The sequence below is a fragment of the Ixodes scapularis genome, unplaced genomic scaffold (genome assembly GCF_016920785.2).
Source record: "Ixodes scapularis isolate PalLabHiFi unplaced genomic scaffold, ASM1692078v2 PGA_scaffold4__175_contigs__length_147842914, whole genome shotgun sequence".
NCBI classification, from domain to species: Eukaryota; Metazoa; Arthropoda; class Arachnida; order Ixodida; family Ixodidae; genus Ixodes; species Ixodes scapularis.
The window spans coordinates 100319260-100331837 of NW_024609879.1; the positions used below are offsets into that span (position 1 = coordinate 100319260).

Genomic DNA, 12578 nt, shown 5'->3' on the forward strand with positions numbered 1-12578 from the left:
GGTTCGAAGGTACGTCAGTTGCGCGCTGGTATGAGGTTATGCGAAAACGGTCTATATACGGACATCAGTAGGTCTATCGGCATCGGTGTGGTGGAAAGATCAACGAGGAGGCGCGAAAAGCTCCCAGGACGCAGCACTCCTTTCTTCCCGGCGCGTAGTGTGGACCCTCGCGTTTCCACAAAGCGAAGGGCCCGGCCGAAAGATTCCGGCTGGGTGATCCGAAGCGCCGATAAGCAGTTGTCGAGTGCAAGCGATGCAGAGAAGCGGGTGAAACTCCTTCTTTTGCGCTCGCCACACCCAGAGGTCGTTCGTTCCTTTGCTCGAGGAGGAAGGGAGGGCTAACGCGAGGAGGTCAGTCGGGACCAGATTTCATCCCAAGAATTTTTCTCAGCCCACTGGGTGGCCCAGTGGAGTCCTCTCCAGGGAGAAGGAGAAGGGAGAAGCAAGCAAGAAGAAGAAAAGAAGAAAATAAGAAAAAGAAAAAGCTATTTCTAGAGGAGAACTCTCTCTTCTGAAGCCGCGCCGAGAGATGGAAGAGAAAACCGCACGGCTCAAATAAAACCGCACTTCTCTCCACCGCTCCTGCACCTCTACTGAGCCGGGAGATTTGTAGCCTTTACGTGCCCTTCGAGAACAACGGTGTTCCCAATGAGGCTACGAGGTGCTTACGAGGCTCGTGGCATCCTGTAGCCTTGACTCCGGGAAACGTTGACCGCACCCTTTCTAGGCGCATGCGCAGTTAGGAAAGTCATCGCGTGAAGACGAGGGTGCGAACGTGCTGATGCGCAGTTGTCGGCTTCCAGAGGCAGTCGTGGTTCTTTGCAGTACGAGACGGTTTTTCCCATTTACCTATAGGACGAGTGCCCAGTTCCAAGAGGACCTCATTTGAATTCGGCGTGGCGACTGTGCTGAGCCAACCTAATTTTGCTGAGTAACCCTAGGTCGAAAATGATCCGTGAGGTTGAAGCCGCAGACCCACTGCTAGTACAATCATACAAAATACACGTTCGTTTCATGCGCATTTGATTCGAGCATGTCTGCAGAGAGTTTTTGTATGACCGGTGTGACCATCATACAAGGAATAAAGACGTCCACAGACTTCCCTTTGTATGATGTATTAGCGATGCGACCACCGCTTTAGGGATCCCGTTAGAACTCTTTAGAGGATCCTGGACTGGAGTGAACTTAATGTACTGATCTTGCGTGGCCATTCCTCTCAGGGACAAACGATCGCTGAAGAAAGAACAGTCTTAAACGTCTTCCTCGTAAACGCTTTCAACGTCGTGTTCTTTGGTAGAGGTTTCGTCGGTGAGATCTCGTCGCGGTCCTCAAAATCATTTTAAAGGTCTGCAACAGCAAGGAGCGAACACTTGCCAGTTGGTCCTCCTTGTCTAAGACGGAGTTTTTCTTTCGCAGCTCGTTTATTCATCAGCCCGCAGTATCTCCTTTCCCGAGTCAGACGACGTCGAGCCAAGAGGCGCGTCAACCCCAAATGTTGTCGAGGGGGGCATCCGTCGTCTGGCAACGTGAGAACTTATCGAGCATTTGAGGGGGAAAAAAACAACAAAAAAGCACGCCGGCACTTTAAGACACTGGGACAACGACGACGGGAGGCAGCCACTTGGATCTACCACGTGGCAGTAGCGCGGTCTGTAATATACGGCTAGATCGCTCTAGGAGTCGCCATGCCGAGGACCCACGTCGTGAATAAAATGCCGACGACGACGATGTTAATAGTAAAAACATTAAAAAAAAGTGTATGTCGCTTTTTTCTTTCTTTTTTTCCCCCCAAAGGATGTGTGCTAGTTTGAACCGCTGCGTCACTTGGTAGCGGCATATTACATTTTACGAGCCCCTCACTCGTTAGCATGTATTACACTGTTGTTTTTGGCGGGGGTATAGCTTCCCTTTGGCTTCGGTGTATTGCAGTGAATGAACGAATGACTGCTCCATGTGTGTGAGAACAGGGAAAGAAATAGAGAGAGAGAGAGAGAGAGGGCAAGCTGTTGAAAAGGAAAGTAAGATGGCGCTTAAAAATAACGGTGCTCGGGCGATCGGTTGCGATGAGAGCGTTCCCACAGACTGCGCGCGAGGGTCGACGACAGATGACAAGGAATAACACTGTTGTCAGGCTTCTAGGGTTACTCCGTGCTAGCGCACATGTTGTCAACAGAAGCGCCGCTCCTGTGATGCGCTCAGGAGTGCACAGCAGGATTGGGAACTTGTGTTTTATTGTTCCAAACCAGACCTCCCGGTTTTGCTCGTCTTGGACAGTTTTTTTTTTCTCTTTTTAAATAGGCATCGTGTCTGTTTCTCACGATGTTATTGAGAGAAAGATGTCATACTTTGTCATCGTCAGAAGTTTTTTTTATTTTATTTTATTTTTATTTCTTGCCTTATTTCTACGAAACTGCTGTTACGCTGTACCAGAAAAACGACAAGTATATTGGACCACTCGTTTAGATCACTTGATTTTCATTCTTGCTTGCCATAAGAAATCCAAATTACGTCAGGCACTACCTTGTATTTGTCATTAGAAAACGTTCGCAAGTATTTATGTCCTATAAGTTTCAGAACTCAGTTCCTTTTATTTAAAAGTTACGTTTTTTTTTTGTTTTTTTCTTGGGAATGTTTACTGAGGAAACGACAGTCAGCGGAGCCCCCGAATCATGCACTGAGACAAAGTCTGCGCTTTCGGCGATGCGCAGTTCTTGACTGCGGTGCACACAACACAGTACACTTTTCTCCGCTCACATCTAGACCTACACCAACCGCAGCAAACTCTCTTCGTCTCTGGTGACCAAGACGCCAGCAACAAAAGCATGGCAGTGGAAATCGGAGAAACCTTCAGGGCAAGGAAAGGTTTGGACTGGGCGAGTTATTTCACCGGATCTCAATCGTGAAGAAGCACGTACTCTTCTTCCCGAAAAAAGGGAACAGTATGAGTAAGTGAGAACGCACACTGCCTCACAGCCACAGAACGCGGCAAAGTGAACAAAGCGATCGGTGCATCCTTCCTGCCACTCTGCGACCAAGTCCCACGCTTCTCTTTGCCAGCCGATGAGCCGCCGGGACATAGCAGCGCACACACACAACGGAGCCTCAGCCCCAACAAGGAATGCGGGCCGCCACGACGCTTCGGCGACAGGACGGTGTCGGGTTCGCCCCGCGTCTCGCGGCTCACGGCTCTCCAAGGGACTCGCCGACACCATTTCCTGGTACGGAGGGGGCCATTCAGCTTTTTCTGTGGACCTCCGCCTATGCCCCTGGAATTTGGGGAGGGGGGGGGGGGGGGGCTGCTGACGACACGTGACTGAACGCCACCGCCGGCACCACCACCTCCACCAACCACGGTCGCGGAATTCTTGTTGCTTCTGGTGCTTCTGGCGCCTCGGAGTCGCCGCCGCCGCCTTCCCAAGTTCCCTCCTCTTAGAGGCGGCAGGCCACTCCTTGCAGGAGTCGTTTCTTGCCCCAGACCCACAAGCGCACGGACGGATAGAGTCAGAAACGATCTTTCTTAATGCCACCGTGGAAAGAAGAGCCCGTATCAGGGAGCTTCGCTACTGCTCCTCCTGGTCACTCTTTGGAGACCTTCAAACAAGACCGTTCTGGATACAATGAGGTGCTTGTAGCTCTCTATCTGTATCCGCAGCGCTCGCGCTACGCATCTTAAAACTCTTTGTATAGATTCTTGATTACGACCAAGTTACCTGATGCCCGTGATCGAATTACATTGTTGTTCACAACGTTTCACTCAGAATCCACAGATAAGGCCACAAAGCACTACCTCAGCGTTTTCGCTTGACAGAAACGTTCCTTTTGGAGGTATGCCGTTACACTTTCTTGTCATTATTTCCATTTAGCCGAACACGGCTCACATGGACAAACAAAAAAGATTGTGGGAATTCATCTTTGATCGATGGTTCCGCGCATGGAAATTGTGCACGGGTCCAAGAAACGACCACGACATTCAATTCACCATTCCCGCGCTGCACAAGATAAACTTGTTTGTGTACTGCTGTGTAAACGTGTAAGCACACGTCCAAGCAGCATTTCTGCTCGCGACGTCCGCAAACTATGATGACCCGTGGACAGTCTGCAAGGGCCTAACGGCTCACCTCACGAAGCAAGTGCATTGAGGGAAATAAAAAAGTGGTGGGCAACACTTACCACCTCTATGCTGGTGATTTCATGTAGCCGTTGTAGTAGCTCTCGCTTTTGGCTCCAGCTGAGTCGCACCAGGCCCGCGACTGCAGTGCTGATGCTCGCCGCGGCCACCATGGACGCTGGGGAAAGGCTGAACTCGAACTCTGCAAGCACCAGACACTGGCGTTAAGCGAAAGTTGCCCGTCTATCGCGGTACAACGTCGCATTGTCGTAACCCGAATCTACATCGTACCATGGATTTAATGAAGCTTTTTCCACTAAGCGCTTGCTCATACGTACACCCTCTCATACCGTCCCGCAGGACAAACATTCTAGGCACGTGTACCGCGTATTTTCTCTCTCTTGACGATCACTTTTTCAGCACCGGTAGTATGGAGCTCAAAAAGCAATGAAAAGCAATACGACGGAACGATGACTGTGTTCTCATTGGTGGAGGAATGTTGGACTCTCCTTCATTTGTAATTCGCAGACAACCCCCTAGACGGCGCTCGTTACTCGAAAAAGGCTAGGTGCTAGGTGGCGTAAGCTACCGCCCGATTTAAAGGGCTCAGCCGGATTCATCCATCCATCCATTCATCCATCCATTCATCCATCCATCCAGCTTAGAGAATTGTTATTTTTTGTGTAGAAGTGACGCTGTTGAATAACAAATGAGGGAACCAGCATGTTATCGTAGGATAGTTACGTAAAATGAAGTCTTTAACGTGGCAAGATGTCAAACAAATGCACCAGTGCTCAAGTCACGAGTTGGGGTGCAATTTTGGGCATCTAGTTCATGGTTGAACTCGATGCCCAATGTGAAATGTTGCAGCAAGGCATGTAGTTGGGCTAGTTGGTGGTACATACTGTTTGGAGGGAACATCGTAAAAAGGACGTAGGACGAGGTCGAAGAAACACACAGACAGGGCGCCCTGTCTGTGTGTTTCTTCGACCTCGTCCTACGTCCTTTTTGCGCTGTAGCCTCCAAACAGTGTGAAATGTTGCTAGGTAAAACATTTCTTAAAATTGTATTGCTTAAATCAAAGGCATTACACAACTAAAAAAAGAAAGTTATGAGCAAAATGACTAAAGTGAAGAAGTCGTAGTAGCAAATAAATACGCAAGTGCAGAATCACTAACAGATAAATGTTCAGGCCAAGACCATCGGGACAACAAGAAAAAAATCTGCTCACTAGATATTGTACTAGAGATAAGATACGCACTATCCGGTTAAGTGTCAATGACAGCTCTCTGTTTTGAACACGTGTCATGTAATCTTAACGACAAACAAATAAAACGATAAATAAAATAAAAGACGTCGCTTCTGCTTTAGTGTCAGTAGCATGGTCCTAATGCTGAGAAACACGAGCCAGCAAATAATCCCTTCAAAGCGTGACAGCCAATCAGTAAAACAGCACTTCGTGTCACTCACGGAATCACGAAACAAGTAAAGCCAGCTAATACGGTCCCTCTTTATTAATTATTCAAGCTGACAACAGGAGACCCCTTTCGTAAGCATGAATGGATGGACAGATGGATGGGTGGATGGATGGATGGATGGATGACAGTAACTATACCCTCTGTATCGTGAAACAGCTCACGCCATCTAGCGCAGGCACCGGAACATCCATTGTAACTTGTCCCACGACCACATACGTCATCATCTAGCAAATTGAGTACCTTCGGTTGATGAAGTGTTGGGAGTATACATAAAAGGGCTGGAGGGGTCGAAGGAAGTGACGACACAGTCCCCCGGAAAGCGCAACGACTCCGTACACTTTCTTTCCACGTCATCTCGGGTGTTTAACCCTTCTCCGGCAAACAGATGAGAATAAAAATGCTTTTTCTTTGTCGTTAGTCGAACAACATGTCAGAGGAGGCTACGCGACGACGATGCAATTAAAGAGACTGCGAAAATAAAATAAACAAAGGAAGAAAAGGGAGATGTCTCGTCGGTGGGCAAGAGTCGTAGAGAAGCACCGCGTGAATTTCATCTGACGTGCTTGTGCCCCATGCTGTGCGTCACACACACAAAAAAAGGGAAACTTTTAGAACAAACAAACAAAAACAAAAAGTTGCGAAAGCGATTCGTTGAGTCGTCCCAGTGGTATCGCTCTGTTGGCAGGCGATCTTTGAGATCTAGTGGCAAGCGTATCGAGCGAATAAGATAGGCACGCCAAAGACAAAAAGGGACTTGTTAGGTGCGGGAAGTCGTAGAATTTTGTTTGCTCGTTTTTTCTTTCACCTGTGCTACTTTTAGAGGCAGTGTATTGTTGTCGTCATTTTAGATATGTTTCCTGAGGTTGGATTGTTGTTGTTTTTTTTCTCTCGCGAATGTATGTCTGAGAAGGTCGCACGAGCGAGCGTGCGAAAGAAGTTTTCGCTTGCTTGGAGCCAACCCCGACCTTGATGAGAGAATCACAGACACAGAAGCACGCGTGTACAACAGACTCCGGGGGTCTTTTTAAAAAAAAAAAACGAAACAGGCCTGCTCGAAAAGCGTGCTGAAGCGATATCACCTGGAAGACAAGGCCTGCGCCTTTTGCCCCCTAACGTCATCACTCGTGGGTTCAGGCAGGCCCTCCTATGGTCCCCTCTCGTGACGTCATTAGCTTGCGAACAGCAAGTTCGATGGTGTTTGTAATGAGCGTGGTGGAAGCTTGAAATCATAGCGCTCTGAAATCAACACTGCCAACACCGTCAACATTAAAGGTCTTTCATTTCCCTTATTTCTATCGATGAGAACTCCTTTGCTGTCGTCATAGTCAGCATTCTGCCAATCGTGGAAGGCCGATCACAGTGACGCTTTCGATCGCGCACGTCACCAATAACTTGCGGCAGCGTCACCGTCAGCACGTGTCGCAGCGCCTCACTACGAGCGCGACGCTAGAACACGTCGTCGAGTTTGAGCGTGATCACCGTTTGGAGTGGGTCGGGAATACACTAACGATGACGTCATAGGCAGGCCTGGTCTTGTAGGTGGTACTGGCCGAAGGCGGGAAAGTTGCCGACGGCGCATCGCCACCGTCGACGCCGCGGTGTTTCTCTTGAGAATATTTCTTTTTTTCTTTTTTTTGGCGGCGAGTTCGATGGAATCGAGAAATTATATTGCTGTTGCCGTTTTGCGGTGTCGACAGGGTGCAACTTTTTTTTCCGTGAGAATACATCGATCTCGGGAGCTTTGCTTTTGTCTAGGGGGCAGTAGCGACTTTCGAACGGGGAGGTTCTGGAATGAGAAGGGCTACAGAGCCTCCCGCGGGGCGTGCTATACGGTGTTCCATTGACGGCGATGACGGGACCGAAGCGGGAATCGTTCAGTTCTGCCATGGCGGAATCTGGACAAGAATGTTATCGGCACAAAACGCGGCCAATAGAAAGCTTAGTTTAGCGATGTGCTGTTCTTTTCGAGACATGTAACCGTGATTGGTTCTTACCGGCTAACGCCGCGCTCTGCTTGGCTGCGGAGTGATAATGCGATGCTTCGCGACGCCCTGCGTTTCTGAAGCTGTCAGGGATATTGCTATAAAATGATCAAACGTCAAGATTCAAATTTTTTAAAACGCCCTTGCCTGCTTTTGGGGCTTTTCCTTTTCAAGTGTTAGCCATCCCCATTAGTGACCAATCGACGTTAGTAACCAACTGTATTCGGAGCGATCAAGCTGTATTATGTTTTTAAAACACAGATGCGATTGCATTAAAAGGGATACGGACCGAAATTTGGAACCCACAAAACAAGGCTGGAGCGATAGGCGCTGCAAAACCCAAAAACATCATTCATACAGCGATATGTTTTTTTTTTTTTTTTTTTTTTGGGGGGGGGGGGGGGGGGGGGGGAGAAGTACGGCGATTGAACTCGGCCAATGAGGCCGACGAGACATGTGACGTCACGATTTTCATTCCTTCTCCTCTTCGCCTCGTCCCCTCGATCTGGTGAACCGAAGCCAGGAGGAGAGGAGAAGCGAGACCGCTTCCCCTCATTCTCAAAAGGGGGATCGTGACGTCATAGTCCTCGCTTGGAGTTTTGGGAGTTCGTATAGCGTCCCGTTCAACGCTGCTGCGGCCATATTTTGCGAAATCCAAATTTCGGGCCAGGATCTCTTTACGGTGTGCTAAGTCATTACCCCATGCTAAAAGTTTTGAAAAGAAAGAAAAACAGAAAAACGATGCACGGAGTAATTTGTAACAAGTGTGGTCCCTATCGGCGACTGACGCGCGCTATTCAATGACACTACAAGAATAAAAAAAAGATAAAAAATAACGTGAGCAACATTTCCGCAACGCGTTGCAAACAGTGTTGTTTGTTCGTAAGGGCATGAGGAACCCGCAGTTACCCACAGTTCCGAGAATCGTGAGTCACAAAGCACTCGCGTGCATAGTCGGTTTCACCTTGCGATGGACTGCAGCGGGTGCCACGAAGCATCCCAGCCAATAAAGCGCCGTGACCGTATCACGTGATCACGTGGTCCTGGCCCCCTTCCCCAAGGTCACGTGACACACACAAGACTTTGAATTGGCTTAGGCGGTTCGTAGCATCCGCTGCTGCGGTTCATTGTAAGGTGAAATGGTCTGAAGGCAGCCGTCCACGCTTACTCTCTATTTGATGTCTCTCTAACAATCGGCAGGTCAGATTCCCCCCCCCCTCCCCCTCCCTTCTCGCCAACCTATTAAGTTACCATTACAATGTCACGTTTCTCGAAAGGCCAAAACGAATCATCACGAGGCTTGGTACTACTAACATCTAACTCGGCACCCGTTTCGCGAAACAACTCTTTCAGGAAAGGGTCACGACGCAGACTGGCTCACGCTATAACAATACCATCACATCTTCCATCAAAGACTGAGAGGAGGTCTTTATTCACACGTATACCCGACCATCGAGGTCGGCACGAAATGAATGGGGAAGGTTGAACCTATGTACCACCAGCCATGGACAGGGTATGGTAGGTAATAAGATGCTACCTTTTTGCCATTTTCGTTCGATCTAGTAGTTGGCTTTGTTACAGGACATGGCGACCTGGTGCCAAAGCGGCCAGTTTGCTCATCTGAAGAACACACAACTCGGATATACTGTTGATTTAAGTCTGTGTCTGTAGGGTAATTTGTTTGTATAATTTATATGCATTTTTATTTTTCGGCAGAATCAGTTTTTGCATTTTAGCTGCAAAGCGCGCTATTCAAATCGCTACCCTTGTTTTGCGAATCTGTTTTGCTTTTGTGTGACGGCCTTCTTCACAATCACGGAAGTAATGAGCCCGAACGCATTTTGTTTATTGAAAAACCTTTTTTTACCGAATATTAGGAATCAAACTGGGCGGACACATTTCCCAAAAGCCATGTTAGGAAAGTGGCCGGAAGGCCTACCGCTCCCCACTGTTGTTGTTTATTTATTTGAATAATTTTAGCGTGTAAATAAATGTTTCTCCCGTTTCTTTCCACGACGATCGACAGTCCAGGCCGCAGTCATATACTGTTCACACATCAGACAAAATATTCAATGACAAAATTAACTTCGAACACGTCCAAGCATGTTCGAAGCCTGCTTTCTTCATACATGTTCGAACTTTTTGTACGACAGGAGTGTCTGAAGTGTCACAAAAGGAAGAGACGCGCCTCCGACAGTGCCTGGGCTGTCTTTTGTATAATGTACCGGCAGTGTGACCGTTTCCCCGCCGCCGCCTTCCTGCAATTACTTTCGACTCGGAAACATAAACCACTGTCTTCCGTTTTGGACCCAACGGACAGTGCAGAAGACATCGAACTTTCCAAAGAAGGGGTGGAGAAAGAACAAACTATGGCTGCAACAGTAAAAGCCACACCGAACTTCAGACACTCGGGGAGGGCATCTTCAGCGCAGTGTGGTTCCCAACATCTCACGCCGGAACGACGCAGTGCGGCCGTTCTTGTCCGTCGAAAAAAAAAAAAAAAAAAAAAAGATTTGCAGAGGGGCGGCGAAGAGAAACCCCAGTGATGCCGTAACACCGCGGGTAGTCGGCGACGGAGAAGACAGACCATGGCGATCAGCGAAGGAGTTGAAATGAATGATCCCGGATTCGGTGGATCGTGCGAAGAGCCCAGAGGGCGTACTCCGGAGGAGGGCGCGGCGAGCGCTTGGTGCCGCCTGTAAAACACGCGCAAAACAAAGACGAACCAAACGCGTTGGAATGCATTACGAGGGAAGGTAGAGAGAGAGCGGCATGAATGGATGCAAAGTACTGGTATACCAATGGAAGCCGCCGGATTCGTCCCAGTGGAATCAACAAGAGCAGTGCCCACCCCCGACTTCCCGCTTTGCTGCAGGGAGGCCGAACGAGGTGAATCCACGAACGCGTCTGCTGCTTTGCGGCGAGATTCGGCGTGTGTTTGTCGCTTGGAGAGGGTCGGGGGGCCACTGGCGTTGACGTCATGCGCAGGACTTGTCTTCTAGGTGGCGTTGGTTCAACTGAGTCGGGTTTTGCGATGTGGAAATTTGTTTGGCGTTGTTGAACGATGGCGCCGTCTCGATCTTGTTTTTGGTCGAAGACTGGCCGTCTAATAGGCCTGTTAACATGGGCGCGACAACTTGAAGGATTGTGCTTTCCGGGAACGCATTAGCCTCGTGCAAGGTGTGTTCGTTGCTAGCGTAACACTTTTGAACCAAATGTTACGCTGAAAGATTAGTTTAACTGTTCTCTTTGGGCCCCGATGGTGCTCCGGACAAGGGAGATGTAGAGGCGGTCGATGAGTAAGATTATAGTGAGATTCATCGTATTATATTTGCATAGTCTTCAGTTCGTGTCATAAAGAAAGACTAAACGTATATTTTTCTTACTTATACAAGCTTTGTGGTGACACATATTCACGCCACATTTAAATAAGGTATATTATTTGCCTTTATCCTAAGAAGCAGAGCTCTCGTTCCTCATTCATCAGTAAAAAATATGCGCGGTAAAGTTACCTAACCCGAATACTGTGCGTGTCTCGAAGTTAGCAACTCATCGGTATGTTACTTCGCAAATCATATTCTGGTAAACCCATATTGCTTTTGTAGTTGGCGTATGTGACGTAGTCTTCTGGGCTGTTAGGATATATCAATTGAAATATATTTATATCGACAAATGAAAAGCAGTCTTGGAGTACTCTGCACGGTTAAGCCGGGGCCACATTGCTCTTCATACACCATACAAAAGACAGTCGACAAACACGAGTCACCGGAATATCCGTGCTTCGAATGCAGCGTGCCAAGTTTTCTCTTTGAACTCCTTGCCATGCGGCATTCGAAGCCAGTGTCACACTGCTTATGCATAATACAGAAGAGGGTCTGTATACAGATTCGAACGCGAGACATCGCGAGATCCGTGGTTCGAATGCCGCATGGCAAGTAGTTCACAAGAGAAAACTTGGCACGCGGCATTCGAACCACGGAGACCGCGTGACTTATGTCTTACAGACTGTCCCGTGTATGATGTAAAAGCAGTGTGACTCTGGGTTTGCTGACGATGGATGGCCCTAATAGTATGTGGTCCTTGCCGGCGCACCCGGAACGAGAAAGGAACAATGTCACGGCGCGCACTCATTGACACGTTACAGAAGCACCAAATCCTTCGTTCGAAGGTAGCTTGTTCCTTGCGTCAAGCGCGACGTCATCCAAAGCCAACGCATGTGTAAGTTGAAGATAGGGTTTCAAGAGCGACTGAACCAACTGCGTCGAGACGTATGGAGTCAATCTTGAAATGCACTTTATACGTAGCCATTCTCGCGTTATAGCTGTGTTTCTTTTAGAGAGTTCGGCAGATGACCCAAATATGTGGAACCAGATTTCAAACAGTGTAGTCTGAGCAGCGTTACGACACTGCCTCGATTCGTCTCATTTCCGAATTTGGCTAATTGTGTCCACGAAGAACCTAAACATTCCATCCTATTTTGACTTAGCTCCTGGCCGGTTCCGGATTCAGTGTTCATGCGTGTGGCGCGTGATTTGCTGGGCTGCTGGGCTGAGGAGATCGCACACTTGTTTGAGGACTTGTAAATATTGAAATGGTGTCTAGACTATGCTCTGCAAAACAATATTGAAGAGCGCACAACATGCGAGAATCTAATGTTGTAATTAATAACCATTAACTCAACAGCACAAAGAAATATCTTAAGCTCGTGATCCTGGGTTTACATCTGATCTGTACGCATAAGCCCGCTGACGAGAGAAGCTGGTCTGATCCGGGATATTGAGATCACACCTAAGACTCTTGGAATAAATAACACGCCACGTTCGTCGCAACCGAAGGGGCTGCCGCCCCCGCAGTTGTTTCCGAAGTCACAGTAGCGACCACGGGAGCTGTCTTCTCAAGGTCGCCTCAACAGACAGAACATCGACAGATGCTTCGGATAATGCATACAATAGCAACAGAGTTTCCTTCGACCGTGCACACGCCGCAGTTGTCGACCGAGATCCCCGTCAA

At 48.5% G+C, this 12578-nt stretch overlaps 1 protein-coding gene across 1 annotated transcript in view; it reads right to left on the bottom strand.

Annotated features, from left to right (window-relative positions):
* LOC120842420 (G1/S-specific cyclin-D3) overlaps nt 1-12578 on the bottom strand; it is a 58992-nt gene that overhangs the window by 7357 nt on the left and 39057 nt on the right. The window contains exon 4 of the mRNA XM_042293263.1: nt 4171-4310. Coding sequence (XP_042149197.1) covers nt 4171-4310 — 140 coding nt within the window. The remainder of the gene's footprint in view (nt 1-4170; nt 4311-12578) is intronic.